This window comes from Pangasianodon hypophthalmus, chromosome 12 (assembly GCF_027358585.1).
Source record: "Pangasianodon hypophthalmus isolate fPanHyp1 chromosome 12, fPanHyp1.pri, whole genome shotgun sequence".
Classification (NCBI taxonomy): domain Eukaryota; kingdom Metazoa; phylum Chordata; class Actinopteri; order Siluriformes; family Pangasiidae; genus Pangasianodon; species Pangasianodon hypophthalmus.
In genome coordinates this window covers 6,264,380-6,285,829 of record NC_069721.1, presented here as the reverse complement: position 1 = coordinate 6,285,829, position 21,450 = coordinate 6,264,380, and the positions used below count along the sequence as shown (strand labels likewise).

Here is a 21,450-nt window from a genome sequence, read left to right as displayed (position 1 = left end):
GCTTTTGCTAGGCGCTTGATATTTCTGTTCATTATTTCTCTATATTACAAACTTGTGCACCGGCACCGACAGGAGGAAAGTTTAATTGCAGTGGAAATATGATATTAGATTACACCACATTAAAGAAGCTTTTTTTTTTCCTCCTAATGGTTAACCGAATATCCGTTCATTAGGCAGAAGGCACATCCCTAATCACACACCAGGTTTTTCAAAACAGAAAGGCCATCCAAACTCATGCTCTGATACAAAACCTTTACATGGTCAGTTCTGCAATTCGGAATCCCTCACCTCGGTTAGTTTGGACGCCTGGGCTTTTTCAGAACTGACTAAACACTTTGCGTGCACGCCAGCACTGGCCTCAGCCTTCCACACAACAGTTCATTCTGTTCAAAACAGCCAAATGATCACATATGTTCACTGATAAAGATGGCCTTATTAAAAGGAAGAATGTAAAATTTTTCCAATAATAAAAGCACAGTGGATATTATGAAATATGCTTATAGCAACACAATTTGGACTGACCATCAAGACGAGATAGCAGGGTTTCTGTTTTAACTAGCAGAGCTAACATAGCTAGTGGTTGTCCGATGTTAATAAGCTTCTTCTCGGCCTATGAATACGTTAGCAATGAAATCCTGCACATGCAGCTCCAAAGGCTACAATACAGAAAGAAGTGCTCCTTAAGCATTCTTATAACGATGATAATTATAATACAATTAATATACATAATTTATATAACACATTTTTTTAAAAAAAAGCACAGAACAATACACAAAAGAATAATCACAAAAATACTGAAGAAACCGTAGACAAATAGGCACAGTACCCTTGATCACTTCCTAAAGGAGTTTTAAATGAAATGCTCTCTGAAACCTTAAAGACGTCCCCCAGAGAGACAAACCGAAGAACGCTTTTTCTGATTAGTTTAAACAGTCCACAACAGAACAAAAAGTAGGTGATCAGAATGGTTCTTTCTAGAGTTTGCCCTTCACTTACATGCACAAATGAAAAAATAAATAAATAAAAAGACTGGATGCAGGATGAAAGAGTTCTTTTCATATTAATGGACTTCTCTCTGAGTGGTTCTGGACTGAAACATCGAATAAAACCAAATCTGGCCTGAATGTCAGAGACAAACACACATCTTAAACAAACCCACACACACACACACACACACACACACAAAGGCACATGCAGTCCATAAAGGCAGACGTGAATAATTCATATTAGAAATTCAGCTTTATAGATTTTTTAAAGCAATTTGGAATATTTCTCACTCTGGAAAAAAAATGTGAAAAATCTAAATCTCCTGAAAGAAGCTTTCTGCCCTACTTTCTTGTCCAGTGCACCTGACCTGAGGACCAGCGCACCACTGAGAGCCAACCCTAGATGAATGTTTGGGACTGGCACCTACTTGACGGACCAAACACACAATAAAACTGACTATTCACAATAAGAGCAAGTGCTTATTAACAATATCGAGACGCAAAAACCTAAAAAAAAAAAAAAAATGCCCACTGTGTCACTGTGAGCAGAGTCAAACAACAACTACTGCTGACAAGAGCAACAATACAAGGGCTTGTTCCCACAATTCAAGCAAGTCACTAGGGGACTTTAAACTGGTCACTGGACAGCACATGTAACAATGATTGCTGAGTGTGTGGCCCATTTCTTTCTCTGTCAGACTTCGACAAAAACGTGATAAAGACTCGTGCTCACCCCTTCAAGTCATAAAATACGCAGTGTAATTGAAAGATATTTACAAAGCATGGGCACTGACATGTACATTAACAAAAACTTTCATAAATATTTAACACATCATGTAAGCAAAATGTTTTCCCAAGGGTCAGTTTTAACATTAGAAATTTTATTTTGTGTAGTCAAATTCAAAGTCAGAATTGGGTACCGCAAAAATTAATTGAGAAAAAAAAAAGAAAAAAAAAAAAAAAACACTGTCTGGTCCAAATGTAACATTTTTGTCTCTCAATTCTATTAAAAAAAATAATAAACAGCTAAAACAAAGCAAGCTTTACTCACGAAGCACAACTAGATTTGGTCTTTTGTCAGCAAAATCGTCTGCGAATCCAAATCGCAACCTTTTGTATAAACACTGGCGAGTATCCGTCGGCTTTAATTGCATAAAACAGTCACATGCGTGATTAGCCGCTGCAGCAGAGAAAGAAAGGTTCAGAGCTGATGCTTAGGGAGAGCCGCAGTGCTGCTTTGGGAACACACAAACACACACACACACACACACACACACACACACAGACAAACTTGCGGCGCGCACACACACACACACACACACACACACACACACAGGTTCCTAATCTCCTGTTGAATTTCACATGGGGCCGTCTCACTAGACACACAGAGTGCACATATACACACTACACAGTCTAGCTTGGAAACTAAAACTACAAGAAGACTCAGCGAGCATGCACATCATGTTTGTCATGGTCGCACTCGGAAAAGTCAAGAAGGCCATGGGAAAACAAAACAAACAGCGTTGCAGGAGTGCGGGAAAGATACAGAGTATAGTTCGGAGGAATCAGAGGGTGGAACATGGAGCCGAGAGTGACGAAGCAAACCTGGAACCCATTAGAGGAGAAAGTGTGAGGGCAAGTGCAGGAAACAGAGAGAGACACCGCTTTCCTTACGATGTCACACTGTACTCCTCACTCCTTTATACAGAAAAACTGAATATGTGCCTGCTCGTCACAAAATACAAAACATGTTTGATCAGAGGGTTTCTATTAATAATAATAATAATAATAATAATAACAACAACAACAATCATAAGTATAATAATCATTATAATTGTAACAATTTCATTTCAATTTAGTATTTATAAAGCCAGCGGACCTTTCAGAAAAGAATAAGTACTATAACAGATGCAAACAAGTCCATTTAATACAAGACATGAAGAAAAGTTTTAATCAGTCCTGAAATTTAAAATGCAACCCAAGATCATTCTGTGTAAATCTTACCTATCCCACATCACAGCTCCAAGTTTTGAATCAAAATCTGACTGTCGCCAAATCTAAACACCACCAAACAAAGATTTGGCATCCAATCATGGCACCTGCGATGATAACAGTGACCAGATATTCTGTAAAAAACTTCTAATCCATGTCACTCAAATCTCCAGGATGCAGACACACCTGAGCCTGACCTGTGACCTACGACCTCCAACCACTTATCCAAACCTGACTGACCCTGATGCGATTGGTCAGGTCCTGTCAAGTACGGACAACTATCAATACACACGACACTGACAGATAACAGCAAGCTAAAAGTGAAATAACAGCATTCAGTAAAGTATTCTGGTATGTTTTTAACAAGAAACAACGCCTGCCTACATACTGTAGAAAATAATACACCTAATATAGGAAATAATTTAAAGAAAAGGAGACACTGTAAAATAATTTTAGCAAAACTGCTTCATTCATAATCAATGAGCAGGAGAAATAAATACCTCGAATCTACGGCAAGGGCAAAACAGTTGTTCAAATGGGATTATTTCAGTACTTACTATGGTTGGCCATCGATATGTAGTCAATAAACTTCAGTACAGAGCTCAGTAGTGTAGTCTCTTAGTGTTCCTCCTCTAGGAGTGAAGATATGTCAATTGCAGAGACCGGGGGAGTAAACCAGAGGAGGGACTTGGGGGAGCTTTTAGTCTAGCTTTTGGGCGGGCTCCCCTTATTTGGCTATGAGGCAATCATACAAGGGAGATGCAATCTTGCCCAGGAGTAATCTCTAGACAGCCTCAGTTTAAATTTTGGCCTCACTGTGGCCTTTTCACTTTCACATCCATCTAATGTTATCAGCGACTAGCTGCAAACCTTCTCATGACGCCAAACAAATCGGCCACGAGAACTTTCCTTAAACATGAAGAAGTGTCCCAAAAACAGTCAGAACAAGAGCGTGAGGTTTCAGAAGATAGAGCTCTAACCGGGTTAATAAACCTGACTGTATGTAAATCCGTGACTAATAAACCATTCATCTTATGTGCATGAACTGCTTGGTTAGTTGCCTTTGTAGACATTAATTCTTTCTTTATTATGGCTTAATGAGGGAATTAGACAAGAGAGAATTACAGCAAAGGACTGCAGCTTGATCCTCGTCATTAGCCATGTCAATCTTTTTGCTGTTGTTGTTTTGCTGGTCATAAGAGAACTGACAACAGGAAATCCTCACTAATACACACAGTGCTATATGATGTCTGCACTTGATGTAATTTTTATTTTTTTGGGGGGGGATTTGTTTGTCTAAATAATTGTTATCTTGTTAATAAATCACAAAGAAATTCAAACTCAAGTCACCAAACAACATTATATTTTTCCCGCACAGTGTAACTGGCAATTTATACCATAAGATGTGCGATAAGGCAGACCTATCGCACAACAGCTACCAGTCCGGAGTAAGGTTGGCCATCAGTGCAAAATACATTAAGAAATCAAAAACACAACAGAGAATTTAGAAATACAACAGCAATCAACCATTTAAAAAAAAAAAAAAAAAAAGCGAAATGAAACACTATTACAAATGTAAAAAAAAAACAACAAAAAAAAAAAACACAAAAGCAAAATCAAAAAGATATCAACTTTAACTCAAAACGGAAAGCGTAGGTTGTTATTTAATATCCCATGTTTGTTGCTGATTGGATATGGCGTACAACTACTACAAGGAAAAAGTCTAGTCCTTCTTGTATGCCTCAAATCCTCTTAAAATATACTTCAAATAGATAGGAAGCTATTAAAGAAAAAAAAACTATTTCAGACATTTGACCTTGCTGTGACCTTGACCCCTTTTGGATCAATTCCAAAATCTAATCATTTTATCTCCCTGTTACGATGATAACACTATTTAAACCCTACAAACATTAAACCAGTCGTTCTTGAGATATTGTGCTAACAAGAATCTCTCAGACAACACAAAAACACAGTTTCTCCACCACCTAGTGGCGGAGGCATAAAAAATATCTGTGTTTACTGTTAGTGATGTTCTTTACAGCTTTACCTGTATCTACAGAGATGTTATATAAAATCATAACTGCTGAAAAACAATCAAACAAGCCGGGAGCACAGTGATGATGCCGCCTCACAACTGCTTCGATCCTCAGCCCAAGTTACTGTCTGTGTGGAGTTTTGCATGTTCTCTCCATGCCCATGTTTCCCGTGGGTTCTCCGGTCTCCTCCCACCTCCCAGTAACATGACGGGAGGTGGACTGGCTATGCTGAACTGGCCCTAGGTATGAATGAGTGTGTGAATGTGTGTGATGGTGCCCTGCGATGGACTGGCGTTCCATCCAGGCTGCATTCCTGATTCGTGCCCAGTGGTCCTGGGAAAGGTACCGGATCCACTGCCACTTTGATCAGGATAAATACTGAAGATGAATGAATATTAAACAACATGCTCTTGTTATTCTTCTGAATTCTTCTATTATTTAAAACCCTTAATGGATAGTAGAAAGATGGACAATAACAGAATACAGAGACATGGCAAGACCATGGCAAGATAACAGTGAAACATGGACAATCCTGCCAGCGAGGAAAAAACAGGAAGCAAAGCAACAAAACTATCCTGAGGAGGTCATGAAGAGGTACTATGAACCTGTTTTCCAATGCAGTGTGAGAGCGGCAAACCTCCATCTTCCAGGAAAACATCCTCAATCATCTCATCAAGTATTAGATCAGTGTAGTAAGTAGACGTAAAAACGGTCTTACTCTGAGAATATACGTAAGGTCCACAAAGTGCAGGCTATTTCCCTGCTCTGTAACTGTTCTCAGAAGCATTCTGATATTGTACCACACTGCCTCCTAGTGGGACAGTAAAGAACTGAAGCTTAAATATACCCGAGTATGATGTTCTTGATCTCTTCATTAAAAACAGCACAGCATACCTACTATACCTCATCCCTTATGTAACTAATGGATGAAAAAGTAGCTAAATATTGACCTCATTAAGCAATTTTAGTGATTTCTGTTCCCTGTACACAATATTTTTTTACTGAGCATAGAAAAGGAAGAATTGGCGTTAAATCGACACTAATCACTATAACAGCAGTGCTAAAAGCACATTATAAACAGAACAGACTTTTTTTGACAGTATAAACTATTCCTAATAATGCTGTCTACATTATATGGCCTCTTCCCAAATGAATACGGCAAAAAATAACAATGATGGGAGAAGAATCAAGAGCTTCAAGGAGTGACAAAAATACATTCTTGTGCAATGATAATGTAAGTTGCAATGAAAATACTTTCATACTGAACGAGCCAAGTGCTGTTGCTTATTCGCCAACAAAGCATAACCGGTATTTCCAGGTTTCAGTGTGAAAGGTTATGGTACATTATTTAAAAATGCAGAGAATTTGTATCTGATTCATCACTAGTATCTGCCACGTACAAGTCTGTGTATTACACCATGACCACTAAAACTGCAGTTTACAAAAATATCAAATACTATATCCTTAAATCTTGAAAGGACGAATCAATTTTACTGGGAAAAAAAAACACAGGAATAAAAACACGAAAATGCCAAACATACGACTATGAACACCTTGTCCTCTAATCTGTATAACCTGCACCTTTACTCAGCTTCTGATTTTAGCATTATGAGCAATTGTCTCCCATTCATTCTTAACTGAGATAGAACATTATAATACTAAGGTCAATTTGGGGAATGTTGACAACATTAAACATCCAGTGTGGTGAATCAGCAGCCCTCCGCCCTTTCACTGTTTCGTACTTCATATATTTTGTGTCTATGTGACATACTGTATCACTTATTTTCCTGCGCTGATTTGCCAAGCTAAGCTACTCGGTACCGTGTACATGTGTGTACATATGGAAAATTCTAATTTTAGCCTTTTTTTTACTTTTCATGTATAAGCTATTTTAGTGTCATCCCATTTATATACACACATACAATCTAGCAAATATCAAGCCTTCAAATTACAATGCAAAACAGCAAGTAGCGATGTACCAATTCGATCCTCAGTAGCTGTATCAGAAGCTTGAAGAGAGCCAGCTCGGGTACTGTGAACATGTCAGTATCAAAAGAGTATCCAAGTACAGCATCAAGCGTATCAAGAGTATCAAGTGGACGATACTCAGAGCTGTGATGTCAGTATTATATAGAATGTGGCATACTGAGATAAGCAAATTCCTAATGTTAAACTCTGTATGCAGTTTCTCTTACAAGAAACGGTAAAGTCAGTGAGTAAAGTCAATACGCAAGCAGGTAAGTACGGAAGTGTCTGTCTGTCTGTCTGTCTATACTTTGGTTTCAGTGGAATGACAAGAGCAGCACAAACACAATAAACAGGCCTATACACAGTAGTTTGTTCATCTACATAGAACAGCAAGAGCATATGACTTTTTTTATCCCTTTACTTTTACATTACCTGTACCTACTAAGCTTTTACCAGGCAGTGATTTTCCAGAAATCTATTTATAACAACTTATCTATATAAATGAACACAGCCTTTTGTGAATTCTTAAGCCAAGGGACACTTCAACCCCTTCTTTAACCTATATAGCAAGTCAGAAAGCACAGCCATCATCATCCACTGTCATATAAAACACGCTGCATATATTGTGCAATTCAGCAGTATGGTAACTAACCCTGTTACATTCAGGAAAAGGCTTCCTGGATAGGCAGCATCACTGGGTAGTGGTTTCTCTGACCCATTCAACAGCAGGTTAACGACAGCTTCCTGCAAGATTTTTTTTTCAAATCTGAAGATGCATTGTATTTCTCCTTCTCGCAGACAGCAATCTAATAATTGTGTTTACTACGTAAAAGGTTTAGGCTATAAAGCTTTTCATATTACATTACATTATCATTTTGCATCAATACATCATATTAATCTGATATTCCTTATAAACCTTTCTGTCTTTGAGTTCTTTCAAAATGTGTTGTACTGCTGTCAGCATCCTCTCTAAAGCAACACTGAGTTTGTTTGAGGCACTATATAAATTGATATAATAAGAATATGAACCGTTGTTATAACCATCACACCAATTACAGAAAATATTTATACAAATGTAGTAAAACAATGATGTAATATGTAATTATTGTAATATTCATTCATCTACAATAACCACTTTATCCTGGTCAGGGTCATGGTGGATCCCGAGCCTATCCCTGGGCACAAGGTGGGAAAATTCACCCCACATGGGACACCAGCGCATCATAGCGCACCATGCACACACTCATTCACACCTAGGGGTAATTTGGCATAGCCTGTCCACCTAGCTGCACCTTTTTGGACAGTGGGAGGAAACCGGAGAACCCAGAGGAAACAGAGATGGGGAGAACATAGATTTGGGCTGAAGATTGAACCAGGAGCGCTGAAGCTATGAGGCAGCAACGCTACCCACTGCACTACAATACTGCCGTCCTCCTATTTATTCATTCTGAGACATGCACATATTTGTACGGATTCTTTACATTAAAGATGTACCATCTCATCATTCCTTATTCTGGGTGCAGCAGAAGGGGCAAAAGTGTTGTGAAAGACTAGACATGACACCGGATATCCTTGACATCCTGCAAGCCAACGGAATCTGGAAAAGGTCCAACTGTGTAGACAGATCAAACACTTGGAATACCAACCATTCCTGAGAAGCTTGTTTAGAGTGGGAGAGACTAATGTGTAACATGTGATCAGAAGGGGGCAGAACTGAGCAGCATTCACAGCCATTTAAGGGTCATTCGTTTCTTTACTGCGCAGCTCACTCCATAATGTTAATGCTAAGTCAGGTAAAATCTGAGAAGAAGCCAAACAATTTATTAAAGTCTGGTTGGATAACAAGTAACCTTATAAACGTGCACATGGGAAGACTAATCTGTTCAAAGAGATCAGAGGATAATGTTTTTAGGAGTATAGATTGAATATAAACTTGCACTTGCCTTTATCTGCTGGTGATATCAGTTATTCCAAAATTATTTTTAAATTAATTCACATACTTATATATAAAGTGTGTAAATATATGTATGTATCTTATATTATACATCAGCATCTGGAATATCCATTAGTTTCACTACAGCCTCAGAGGCACTCTGTTTACACAGGCGATGAAGAAGCTTTTGTCCGAAATGTTTTGTTTCATTCCAACATCTGTTCATTAGACAACCAATTTATTAACAATTTAATCCTTCAGAACTGATATCTAATATGTATTGATATCTAATATGTGCTTGTATGGCTATCAATACATATTAGATATCAGTTCTGAAGGATTAAATTGTTAATTGTGATTTTTTTTTTTACAATGGTAATTCATAATAAATTTCACACAAGCCTAATATACATCAGTATGTATTGGGTTAAAAAAAAAAAAAATCATCTCTCATTCAGTTGTTGCTGCCTTGTTAATCAAACTAAAGACAAATCTCATCTGCGTTGTGGGCCCTTAGAAGTCAGCAGTCTGTGCGCTTGAATATAATGATATATTGCATGACTGACTGGGCAAGCGCCTGGTTAATTATATTATACATTATATGGCTTCTTAATATGGCTGTTTGTATATCTTCCTTCAACATCAAGGACATGCAGCAGTAACATGTAGTTGTACAACACTAACTCCATTACAATCCACAGCAACACGTGGAGAATTATATTAAAACATTAAAAAATCTATTTCTGTATCTTGGTCTACCTTTTGTCTCTTGGTCCTTGTTAATATATATAATGCTTTCGGTATATCACACATCCCATGAACCAACACAACAGTATTGTCAGTAGATTAGACAGGATAAGCTCGTACTAGCAAAACCTGAAATGTGCAGACATATAGCTACAACATGCACACCCAACATCAGACACAAAGACTGGTTACGCTCTACAGGAGCTACACAATGCGGGCTTTAAGTCTGTGCTATACACTTGCACCACCACTCCATGTCTACATCTGTACACGTACACTATATGGCCAAACATCTGACCATCACACCCATGTGTTTCCATTCCAAAACCAGGGGCATTAATACAGAGATTGTTGTCCGTTTGCTGTTATAATAACCAACACTCTTCTGTGAAGGCTTTCCACTAGATTTTATAGCATGGCTGAGGGGATTTGTGCTTATTCAGCCACAAAAGCATTAGTCAGGTCAGACACTGATGTCAAGCGACGAGGTCTGGGGTTCAGTCGTTCTTCCAATTCATCCCAAAGGTGTCTAGTGGGGTTGAGGTCAGGGCTCAAGTTCTTCCACATCAACTTTGGCAAACTATGTCTTCCTGGACCTCACTGTGTGCAGGTCAAGCTGGAAAAGGTTTGGGCCCTTTAGTTCCAGTGAAGGGAAATCTTAATGCTAGAGCATACAAAGATATCCTATACAATTGTGTCCTTACAACATTGTGGCAACAGTTTGAGGAAGAACCACAAATGGGATTGATGGTCAGGTGTCCACAAACTTTTGGCCATATAGTGCATCTGCATTCTACTCCATATCAGATGCACTGCACTTTAACTAAAGTTGGTTTAAAAATCAATAAAAAAATATTCGTGTATATCTCATTCAGTTGTGGCTGCCAAATTATAAAAACTTTAACAGAACTCTCATCCGGTGATAAGCATTGTGCGATTGGGTGTGTAGGCACATTGTTCATTTAAATGTTCCCAAAACACAGACTTTAACTGCCATATTAAAATGTAGAAATATTGTTGTTGCTTACTTGCATTTACTGTAATGTCTATAGTAGGTTTTGGGTGCTTCTGTAAGTAGTCTTATTCTTGTGTTCTGGTTGTGTAATTGTTCTACATTAGGTTTTGTGCTAATCTTAAATTAATTCACTATAATTTCTTAGAATAGTGATTCTGAACCCTGCACTGCATGTTTTACTGTTGCTATGCTTCAACACACCCACACTGACTCAGAAATGACATATTAACTAGATGATTAGTTGGATTATAGCAGGGAGTGAGTTATAGCAGCGAAAACAACATTTGCTGGGCAGGGACATCAGTGTTAGGAACCACTGGCCCAGTTCGAAATTTATTATATGGTTCAGAAATGTCCTACATTTTTAAAAAAAAAAATAGGTATAGCAACATAAAAACAGATATATTAACCACATTGTAAAGGACACATGCCACTCTCTTTTAAATATGTATTTTAAAAAAATTCAAATCTACCCTGCATTTCAGATAGGACAGAATATATCTTGGGAGTGACAATACGGTGAAGCATCTATGATAACACACTCGGACATTTTTTCACTCAGTCATCTTCGGTAACCGCTTTATCCTGGTCAGGGCTGCGGTGGATACAGAGCTTATCCTGAGAGCACTGGGCATGAGTCAGAAATACACTGAATGGAACTATCAAGTATATAAACGTCATATTCAGCGCTGCTGAATGCTTGATTCTGGTCAGAAGGTGCTGATTAATTTCCTAACAAATGACAGCTGGCTGCAAGGTATGTATTAATGCCCTCATTCCAGTATGTTATTATTTCTATAGTAACAACATATACAGGGGCCTACTATATAGCAGTCATCCCATAGAAATACCTTTAAAAGCGTGTGAAATTATTGATAGGGGAAGCTTTCTATAAACCTTTATTCAGCATGACTTCATTAAAAAAAATAATAAGGAGACAGTATTATAATTTACTCATAAACCTAACTTATTCATAAATCTTTCAAAGTAATTATTTATTTACCCAGTAATGTTTTCAGATAGATTTACATTTCTTAAACAAGGCACTACATACATAAAAATCAGTGAAATCACATCCAATTAAATAAGTTAATGAGCAGAACAAAGCAACAGTAAATTATGCTGTCACATTCATTATGTAATTCACCTATTTTACTGTTAGGCCCATCACTTTCAGGAAAATGATGGTAATGAAAAAGCTCTGGATGTACCATCCTGGTGACAGACCTCTGCTGACCCCTAATGACCGACGATTTTATCTACATCAAGCAACAAAGCTCCATTAGCCAAAAAGGTTAGAAAATTCCAATAGTCTTCCAAAAACAAACCATTTGATCTTAAACAAAATAATAGTGGATTTTTTTTGCTTTTGAATAAATAATGATTACAAATAGCCTAAACCTTTGAAATTCCATCGATCAGTCCTAATATCCATGCAGCGCTATAAGTACCTTGTAGGAGCAGATTTTTAAGAGATATAGTTCAAATGTTGTGTGTTGAATGCAGACCTGTCAATCAATTGACTAAACAGCTCATTTTCTCTTCGTCAGTGGCCTAATGTCTCTACACAGCGTAAACTTCTCTGAACTCTAAGCTGTTTGCTTTCCATGACACATGGAGACACACACGAACACACACATACACACAGACACAGACACACACATATCCCAGATTACTTCTGGGAATGCTCCATCCCTCAAGGGACTTCAGCAGGGATGTTGCCCTGAACCCTTTCCACTTTCCCAGGATCCAAGACATAATCACGCTCACACGCCATGCTCAAACATTGAAATTTCAAAGACAGAAAAACATAGTTTCCTTCACTGCGATGCATTTCTACTTCACTCTATTAGGCATTTGTGGCCAGAAACTATTAAAGAGGGTCTGAAGCACATTCAGCTGACTACAAGGCCAATAAACAAATTAGGACATTCAATATTCCCACATGGTGGCATTATGTTTATGCAAACAGCTCTGTAGTGTTTAAAAGACTCCCTGCTTTTGGTTTGGCTGTTTAGGAGGTTATTGTCTTTCCAGAAGGTTTTGTGAAAAGCGGCCAGCTAGGCACATTCCTCCACATTCACCGCCCTGCGCAACAATGCTCATTAGACAACACAGTGTCTGAGAAGCTGTTGATTTTAACCAGCTATTCTCATGAGCCCACGCTCTGCATACTTCTGTGCTGCCCCTGAACCAACACACTTAATTTGCTTCATGGGCTAATTATTAAGCTCTCAGAGAGCTGTATAAAATAGGGAGAATGAAGATATTTACCATTTCAATACAGAAGTAACACTTTAGGCTACACAAAAGCTGCTTCACTGTGGTCAAAATGTTTTTAACATGTCACGAGAGGAGAATTTTAAGCCTGCTCCTGATGGCAGTAAAATTGAAAACAGACTTCAACATACCTGATCGAGCCAATCAACGTCTAGAGAAGCATCTGAATATCAAATCCAGGTGTGTTAGACTAGGTTTGGAACGGCAAACCTGCAGGATGGTACACTCCCATGAGCAGGGCTGGGTAATGCTCGGCAATCCTGTTTTCCATTTTAACATTAAACGATCTCCCTTCATTAGAAAACCTTGCTGTTGTTCTAGCCTGCACTGTCACGTCTTATTAAGATGAGGTGATGCCTTAACACGAGGGCTCTTACTTGTGCACCAATATATTGTTTATTCATTCAATGATTTTCTGTTCTGTTTTTCTTGGATGGGGTTGAGTTTGGGTCAGTACCAAATGTGTCCAGCTCCTGCTCAACATTCACCAGACATTCACAAGCCAACTGTGAGATACAATCTCCGCAGAAGATCTGTGGTCTGCCCTGGGGTCTCCATCCAACTCCAGCAGGAGCTGACCAGGTGGCATGCTTGTAAGCTGCCCAAACTACCTCAACTGGAGCAACGAGTTTACTCCGAGGCTCTCCCAGACTGCCGATCTTCTCACCTTATACACCTTAAATCTACAGGTTAGACTTGCTTTTTTATATTATTTCAATTATCTTTATATCCACGTTGTCTCTCATGCTAAGACACAGTGTGCCCTAAGCTCATGAGGCATCTGAAAGTCCATATAAACAACGCCTTTCCTACTTTAAAGCAGCCTTTCAAGAAGACATCTGCGTCTGCTCGTCTCATTACCGTTCTACCAAATAAACAGTGGTTAATCCCTGCAAGAAAAATCTAACAGCAGCTCAAACAGTGGGATGGAGACCAGTTGTTTAGCTCTGCAAGGCCCTTCCAAGAGCAGTGCGGAGCACCTGCTTTTGAGGATTCTTCTGCCCTTTTGATTCTTTTTTTTTTTTCCCCTGAGCTTTGTCATCTCATACTAGTCTTGAAAAATGAACTTGCCTTTGTCACTCTGTCAGTCCCTTTGTCACTCAACCAGCAGCATGAACTGGCATACCTTCCCTGTCCAGAGTTGTGTATAATCAGTGCTGTCCTGCCACGTTTACACCAGCTCACACATCTGACACTTGGTGTTATGTCAGTCTCACAACGTCACGTGTGTATCACACAGCAGTGAAGATTTCCCGACATTCACTAGAATTGAGTCATGGTCTTTCGGTAAGCAGTGTCCTACGGCGTTTTCACATTTGTCAAAGAGAGATTTGTTGTACAGGTCTCCACTACAAAAGTACAAGCAATGTTTCCAGGCAAGTCCTATGCCACAGGAAAAAAACAAGTCAAAACAGGCTTGATATATACGGCAACACTTGGATATCCTGGTTCATGTTTCTAAAAATTCCAACCAATATACACTTCTGTCAAGATGAATGTTCATAAGTTACTCTCAGTCTCTTTGTGTGTACTCAGCTACAACTATTACTCAAATCAGCAATTTCTTGGAAAGGCCAGGAAAGGCCATTCTAGGAAAAGCCATTCGGATGTTCAAGTTAAAAAAGGAGCATCAGACATGTAGACATTAGCCCATGTGGTGAATTGAACAGAAGTTGAAATTTAGAGCGGTCTTTACAAGACAACTCAAGTACTCAAGATGTCAAAGTATCTTACAGATATCAACTCCTTAACCATCATTAAGCAAGCCAAGGATGACTGTATCAAGAAAAACTCCTTAGGATGGAAGCAAGGAGGAAGAAACTTTGGGAGGCACCAAAATTTACTGGAAATCAGCGACTGCTGATATATCGCATAGCTTTAAATTTCTACTTTTTATGGAATCATTTAGTGATAAGGATACAAATACACTACTCATGACTGCCGTCATTATACAGTACATCACAGGTTTCCAAACCTAGTCCTGGACTACTACCATCCTGTATATTTAGTTTAGTTTTTCTTGCTTGCAACATACCTACTGCAACTAATTAGCTAATTAACACCCCTTCCTGAACTGTGGTGTGTGTGTTAGAGCAGAGAAAACGTGTTCAAATGTGCAGGACAGCGGGTACTCCAGGACCAGGGCTGGGAACCTGTGCTGTAGTTACAGGAGGCGGTCAAAGATGGTAGTCAGAGATGTTTATAGATGTCAGTCTGAGAGTTTCTTGGTCTCAGGAGCAGGATAAGTATGAGCTTATAAAGTAGAAAAGATCAAGAGAGACAAAGCATACTCTGTTGCCGATATCTGATGCCCCCTGTTCTGTTCTGTCCTGTCCAATATTGTGTTTGGCAGGGAGGTCGTGATGATAGCTGTGTGCGCTAGTGAGAGTGAGCTCAGTCTTATCAGAAAGCGTCACTTCCTTTGGTTCAGTACAAGAATTTACACAGGATGTGACAGGATGTCAAGCTGGCAGGTCTGTAATTTTCAAACTGGTGCATATCATAGTGTGGGATTCAAAAGTGCTGGTATAGGAAGGAACGTGTTACTGCTTATCTGTATACAATCATGTTTTCACAAATAGAAATTCACAAATTTAAACAAAACAAAAAAAATTCAACCTTCAATAAAAAACACTAGCATTGTTCATTCAGAACAAAAGCTACAAGGACAGCATGCAAATGAGTTCAGGTTAATCCATCTCCCCCACAATTCGTTTGAGGCCAATTCACAATGAAAGCATTCTGAGGCATTTTTTTAGTCAGTCTAGGTTTCCATTTTAATCATCATTTCAATACACATACACATAAACTTATTGAAACACACAACGTACAAGAGTAAAAACGTTACCCCAACCATCCTGCTCCATTTTTTAAATACACCAAGTACATTTATTTTTTCCACTTGCACAAACACTTGAGTTTACACTTGTTATAATTGTGTAGACTGTATCTGCAGAGCAAATTCAACTCAATTCGATTCAATTTTGTTTTGTTTAACGATGGACATTGTCACGAAGCAGCTGAACAGAAATCCGGATATAGATTTTAAATTTATCCCTAACGAGCAAGCCAAACGTGACAGTCGCAAGGGAAAACTCCCTGAGACAACATGAGGAAGAATCCTTGAGAGGAACCAGAACCAAAGGGAACTCATCCTCAACTGGGTGACACCAGATATTGTGATAATAAATCATTTCTCTGTAATGTTAAAAGGAGCCAGAATAAACAATCTGCTGTTTGTTCAGTATCCCACGAATTCACATTTTTAACGAGCTGTAATAGCTGGCCCAACTTCAACTGCCCCCACCCCCATATTCCATTAGCGCATAGCGAAAGCCAAAGGTGTGGCCTGGACATCTGTGCAGATGGGTCATTGATGTTGCATGCATATGAATTGTAGGTTATTGCTAATCTTGGGGGTCAAGCTTGTATGTTTTATGAGAATATCCTAAAGAGGCTCCAAACAAGCACACACAGTAAAGCAGAGACTGCAACACACTTTCAACATCTCTACTAGTTTCCACCCCCTTTGAAGGTATCTTCTCTCTAGCCATTCAACAATAATACCATCTCCTCCAAGCATAAAAATAAGTCTGAAATGATTAGTTATTAATAAATTTCTGATGTTTTCATTTAAATTTTTATATTTCATAAATACATACAGGTTGATGGAAAGCCCGTTACTGGGAAGCTAAAAACTGTACTATAATTTGGGCAAGCTGTGCATGGCCTTCGACTGTTAAACATTGTTCATCATTGCCCTGAGAACTGCCTAGCGTTGAATTCTCCCATTAACATCACCATCAGTGGCTGCTGCTGATGATAAAAACTCTTATCACGCCAGTCATTAGTCATTACCTGTTTGGAGAACTGTGTCAGCGCTGCCACTGTATAACAGTCACTAATCAGAGAATCACATACCACTGCTCTGCCGGGCTGTATTTATCTTCCTGTACTGCTGCACTCTAGTGCTCTGCACTCATTTCCTCTGATGACAAGGAAAGCTACAGCGGTCCCCATTTGCCAGTTTTTCAGTTCACTCATACTCTTACAATGAAGGAAACCACTAGCTACAATCCAGTCGATGAATATGAGAATTGTTTTCACGGGCTGCCAGTGTGTTGCCTTGACTTGTTCTAGTCCTTGTAGTCCCATAAGCCTTGCTAAGAAGGCAAAAGAGAAAAAAAAAATCCCCCAGCGTCTTGTTCTGTGCTCCACAGGGAATGTAGGATGGAGAGCCAAGGGCAGGAGAGGTCCAGGCTTGAACTCTGTACTTCCTCTCCTATGGCTACTTTATGAGATAGACAATTAGCAGACGCTTCTCAGTTGTGTGTCAAAGGACTTCCCGTTAATGCAGAGCCGGAGAGGAGGGAGGTTTGGGGTTGGCAAACATCTGCTGACGGCCAAGTCAATTACTGAGAGCAAACCATGGAGTGGACTTGGCAAACAGCTCATGGTCAAATGAAAGGAAGGATCTCAGGCTAATTGGAAGGACAACTGTGGGGTTTCATTAAAAGGCCAGGTGTGCACTAGCTGAAGAGATGAGTAAAGTGAGTGAGAGAGAGAGAGAGAGAGAGAGAGAGAGAGAGCGTGAGAGACTGACCTGAAGCATCCTTACCAATTAAATCACCTAATAAAAGGTAAGATAAGGCCACAACCAGGGTAGCTGTGGAAACAATATTTATCCTTCTACCAGGCAGGAACAGCAAACAAGCCTATAATTAAATAGCCCATAACATAAGACAGGCCACATAAATAACACTCTGGCTTAGACTTATTCTCCAGTTAAAGGTGACCTGCAAGAAGCAAGAGGCCAAATTGTGTCAACAAGAACACACAAAGAACCACATTATGGAAAAGCAGCCCGCATAATTCGGCAGCCCATTAAATTATGTGAATTATTCTGGCGTGGAAACAGCAGGGCTTGTGCTCAATACAACCACCCTAAGCTCACATGGAAAGAATGCTGGCTTGTGTGCACCTTCACTATTGAACCTCAAAGTCTCTGGAGGCTCCATATTGGCCTGGTGGAACAGAGCAGCTCTCTTTCTCCTCTGCCGCTCCCCCCTTTCCATCTCCCCCCTGGTTGAGTGTTAAACACAGGTATGTTCACTTACTGCACGACCACAACAAGAAGCTTAAACCCTCAAAAGCATGCAGGATCAGCTCAGTGATATTTACACCAAGCAGGGCAGATTTAAAGAAAAATCTCTTCAGTTAATTGGAATTAGTGATGTCTTTGGAATATATATAACAAAACATAAGAACCCACGTCTTTTTAGACTTTACAGAAACAGCATGTGTTTGATTTTAACTGATCTCACCCTTACATATGGGAACAATCATTCAATTTTTTTTAAATTTCAATACAAATTTAGATAACCTATTCATTGTTCCTGTTACAAGTCAAAAATGAGCTTAGTAGTAAAGTATGCCACAGTCTGGTGCCACAGAGGAGCAATAAAAAGCTAATGTGTTTAACTAGTGCAGTGCCACAGCAGGATCTTAAACAAGGGGCTCCACTGTCCTAACCAGTAAGAACGGTCTGTAATGATCCTAAGCACAACAAGCAGCAGATTTTACAAGGCCATTGGTCCAAGATCTGCTTCTGCTTACGATTCTGACCAATTGCTAAACTTGGTGGCCTTCTAATAAATCATAACCCTGTATTGCTGCAAGAACTTCTATGCACCTAAATAAATGAAATCATGCGTTGTCTGCTCTCAATGGGCTTGACACATTTACAGGATTGCAAACATATCAATGATTTGTCATATTAAGGAAAAACCTAGTTGCTGTTTTTCCACTGGGCTCGGGATCCACAGAATCACTGCCTGTTCCTCATATTAGTCAGATTCAACTAATACTGCCAACTGTGGAGACAGTATGTTGGGAAAAAAAACGTCAGTGTTTTAAAACACATCATAATGTAGTTACTGAGGGAATAACATGAATTGAAAACAGGCATCCAGGACACAACACAAGCCTTGACATATATCATGAGTACAAATGTTCTTATAGTGTTGAACTATTCCACTGCAAATTTACTTGAAGTGACTCAATTCAAAACTGATGAGTCACCCAAGTTAATAATCCCTATATATTGGTTGTGTAGAACAAAACAGACTGAAACTTAAGGCAAGGCACTACAGGTAGAACCAACAATTCTGGTTGGATAAACAACATCTATAACGGCTTTTCTGTAAGTAGCAGCAGAGACTGTAATTGTAGCAGCAGAGATATCAAAACTCAACAAAAATGTTAATTTTACTGTTTATATTTTTACACTTGACAGCACTACCTGCATTATCTGAAACTCCGCAACATTATCTGAACCTTGGCAACTGAAAAGAGCGCCACCCACAGCACCAACACATCATTTCAAATATCCCTGAAAGGCTTGTTTACTTCTAGGTCAATTTGTGTGTCATTATAATATGCAGGTCAAATTCCTTTGATAAACCTCGTGAACCACATTTGCTACAGTGGAAACACATTAAACCGCATTGTATTTTTAAAATCAAAATCAGTTTGTTTCTAGATGACCTGCATGTATGATATTTTTACATGTTCATTCTTATCACTAATTAGAAAGATATTACAAAGGAATTCTGCAAACAGTTGAGTGTTTTTGGATTTACATTAGACTTTATATTGAAGGATGGAATAAACTGTTTTTATAACAATATACAGTATTTTCTTGATTAATCAATATATCCAACAAACTACTCTGTAAAAGTCTCTCTTGTGTCTTCACAGTGAAGTAAATTTTAAATTCTAACCGCATCAAACGAATTTTTTTGTGATTTGAGTATTCAAATGTATGCATATTTAATTAGAAACCTAATTTGCCTAAACACTTGTAAATTTTTGATAATGTTCCAAAACAATATCAGCATTCTGGCAAAGACTGATTGTGATATCTAATCTAGTCTAGTATCTTAACCTCAACATAAACAACAACACACATCAGCTTATCAGTGAGTATGTTCAAAACAATCGATTAATATATGTGCATTTGCTCAAAGATGAGCATTCCACGCTTATCCCGAATTCAGCCGTGGAATTGGGAAAAACTCTGTGAGAGAGGCCTATTCATAACACTCATAAAGCCCTGACCACAAAGGAACCATTCATCCCACATGAAGCTTAGACTATGCAGAGCAAACAATCTTACCTGCTCCAGTCTGACCCCTATATAGGAGAGAAGAGCCCTGGAGACCTGCAGCTGGATGGCCTGGAGGACTCTGCTGTATTCCATGTCTACAAAGGTACAGTCCTTGCTCAAACGACATTTTCTTCCATAAGCAGCCTGCCATGCTCTGTCTGACATGTGACCGGTCCTCACAATCGCTCTGGTGCCAGTGCACACCTTCTTCAAGACCTTCTGGTTGTTCTTCAGGTACCTCCGGACCAGGACAGTGGACCGCTCCTTCTTGTGAGCAAACTCACTATCTGAGGCTGTAGCCTCACCATCGCTGTGTTGGTGAGCCAAGGAAGGCTTTGAGGTTGTGGAAGCCTGGCAGGGCATCTTCAAGCACCTTACTTTGGATCTCTTGTTGAGCCTCTCCAGGCTTGAGAAGACACCGTTGTGGCAACGGGCAGAATTCAAATTTACTCGGTCCTGAGTTCCTGCTTCCAGCCTTGCACCATAGGCACACGTGCAGTGGAAGCCCGACACGAACGGCGTGGGTAAGCTGATTCTCCTGGTGCCGAGCCTCTCCTCATCCAGGCTTGGCGACTCTCCAGCGAGCCGCATCGCGGCAGAAGAAAACCCCTCTGTTCTCCTCGGAAACCCTGTTTCCCAGCCTCCACTTTGAAAGGAGGCCTCTTGGCAGTACCCGTCTGTTTCCACTGGCCCACATGTGCTGCACGGCTGGCTGCAACACAATCCCTCCACCCGGCGGCATAAAACTGTGCTGCAACAGCAGTCTTTGTGTACATAGTCCAGGCTGTCCAAGCTCTTGGATCTGGTGTCCAAAGTGCTTCTTGCACCACAGTCCATACGTATCTGTTCAGATGATTTAGAGTCACAGCAATCCTCTGCTAGATGTAGATGATGTGAACATGAACAAGGGATGAGTGGCTCAGAGTTTCTTCTCTCATGTGCCTCATAACCAAAAGACAGCATCTGATTTCTGTATTTTGTCAATGAAGAAGAAGCCACTCTCGCCTCCATTCTGACTCCCAGAATCACAGCAGCCTTCTCCGAAGATACAGAGATGCTAGGTAGTCCAATTCCCACCTGTTCCTCCACACAAACCCTCATATCACTAAGCACTCAATCACAGAGCTTTGGCTGTCAAAGCTGGATAGAGGGATTTTTAAAAACTGTTTCGGTTCCAAAAGAGTCACTTTTGCTGGAAGCAGAAGGAAAATTTAGTTCCAAAATAAGGAGTGGCACTCCCAGGTTGTGTAATGCTCAGCCCTGTCTTCTCCAAACTCTTCTCTCAAGATCTGATGGCCTGCAAAAGCTAGAAGAGATAGGAAAAA

At 39.6% G+C, this 21,450-nt stretch overlaps 1 protein-coding gene across 10 annotated transcripts in view; it reads right to left on the bottom strand.

Annotated features, from left to right (window-relative positions):
• The window catches only part of plce1 (phospholipase C, epsilon 1), an 86,421-nt gene that overhangs the window by 60,930 nt on the left and 4,041 nt on the right, over positions 1 to 21,450 (bottom strand). For 9 of the 10 annotated variants that reach the window (XR_008302933.1, XM_053238608.1, XM_053238612.1 and 6 more), the window contains exon 2: positions 20,135 to 21,431. Coding sequence is in view for 8 of the 10 variants with exons in the window: in XM_053238608.1 (XP_053094583.1) it covers positions 20,135 to 21,226 (1,092 nt within the window). In the remaining 2 variants the exon portion in view is untranslated. Of the gene's footprint in view, positions 1 to 3,535; positions 4,436 to 20,134; positions 21,432 to 21,450 lie in introns of those variants that run through there. The other variant, XM_053238616.1, reaches the window with a different exon arrangement.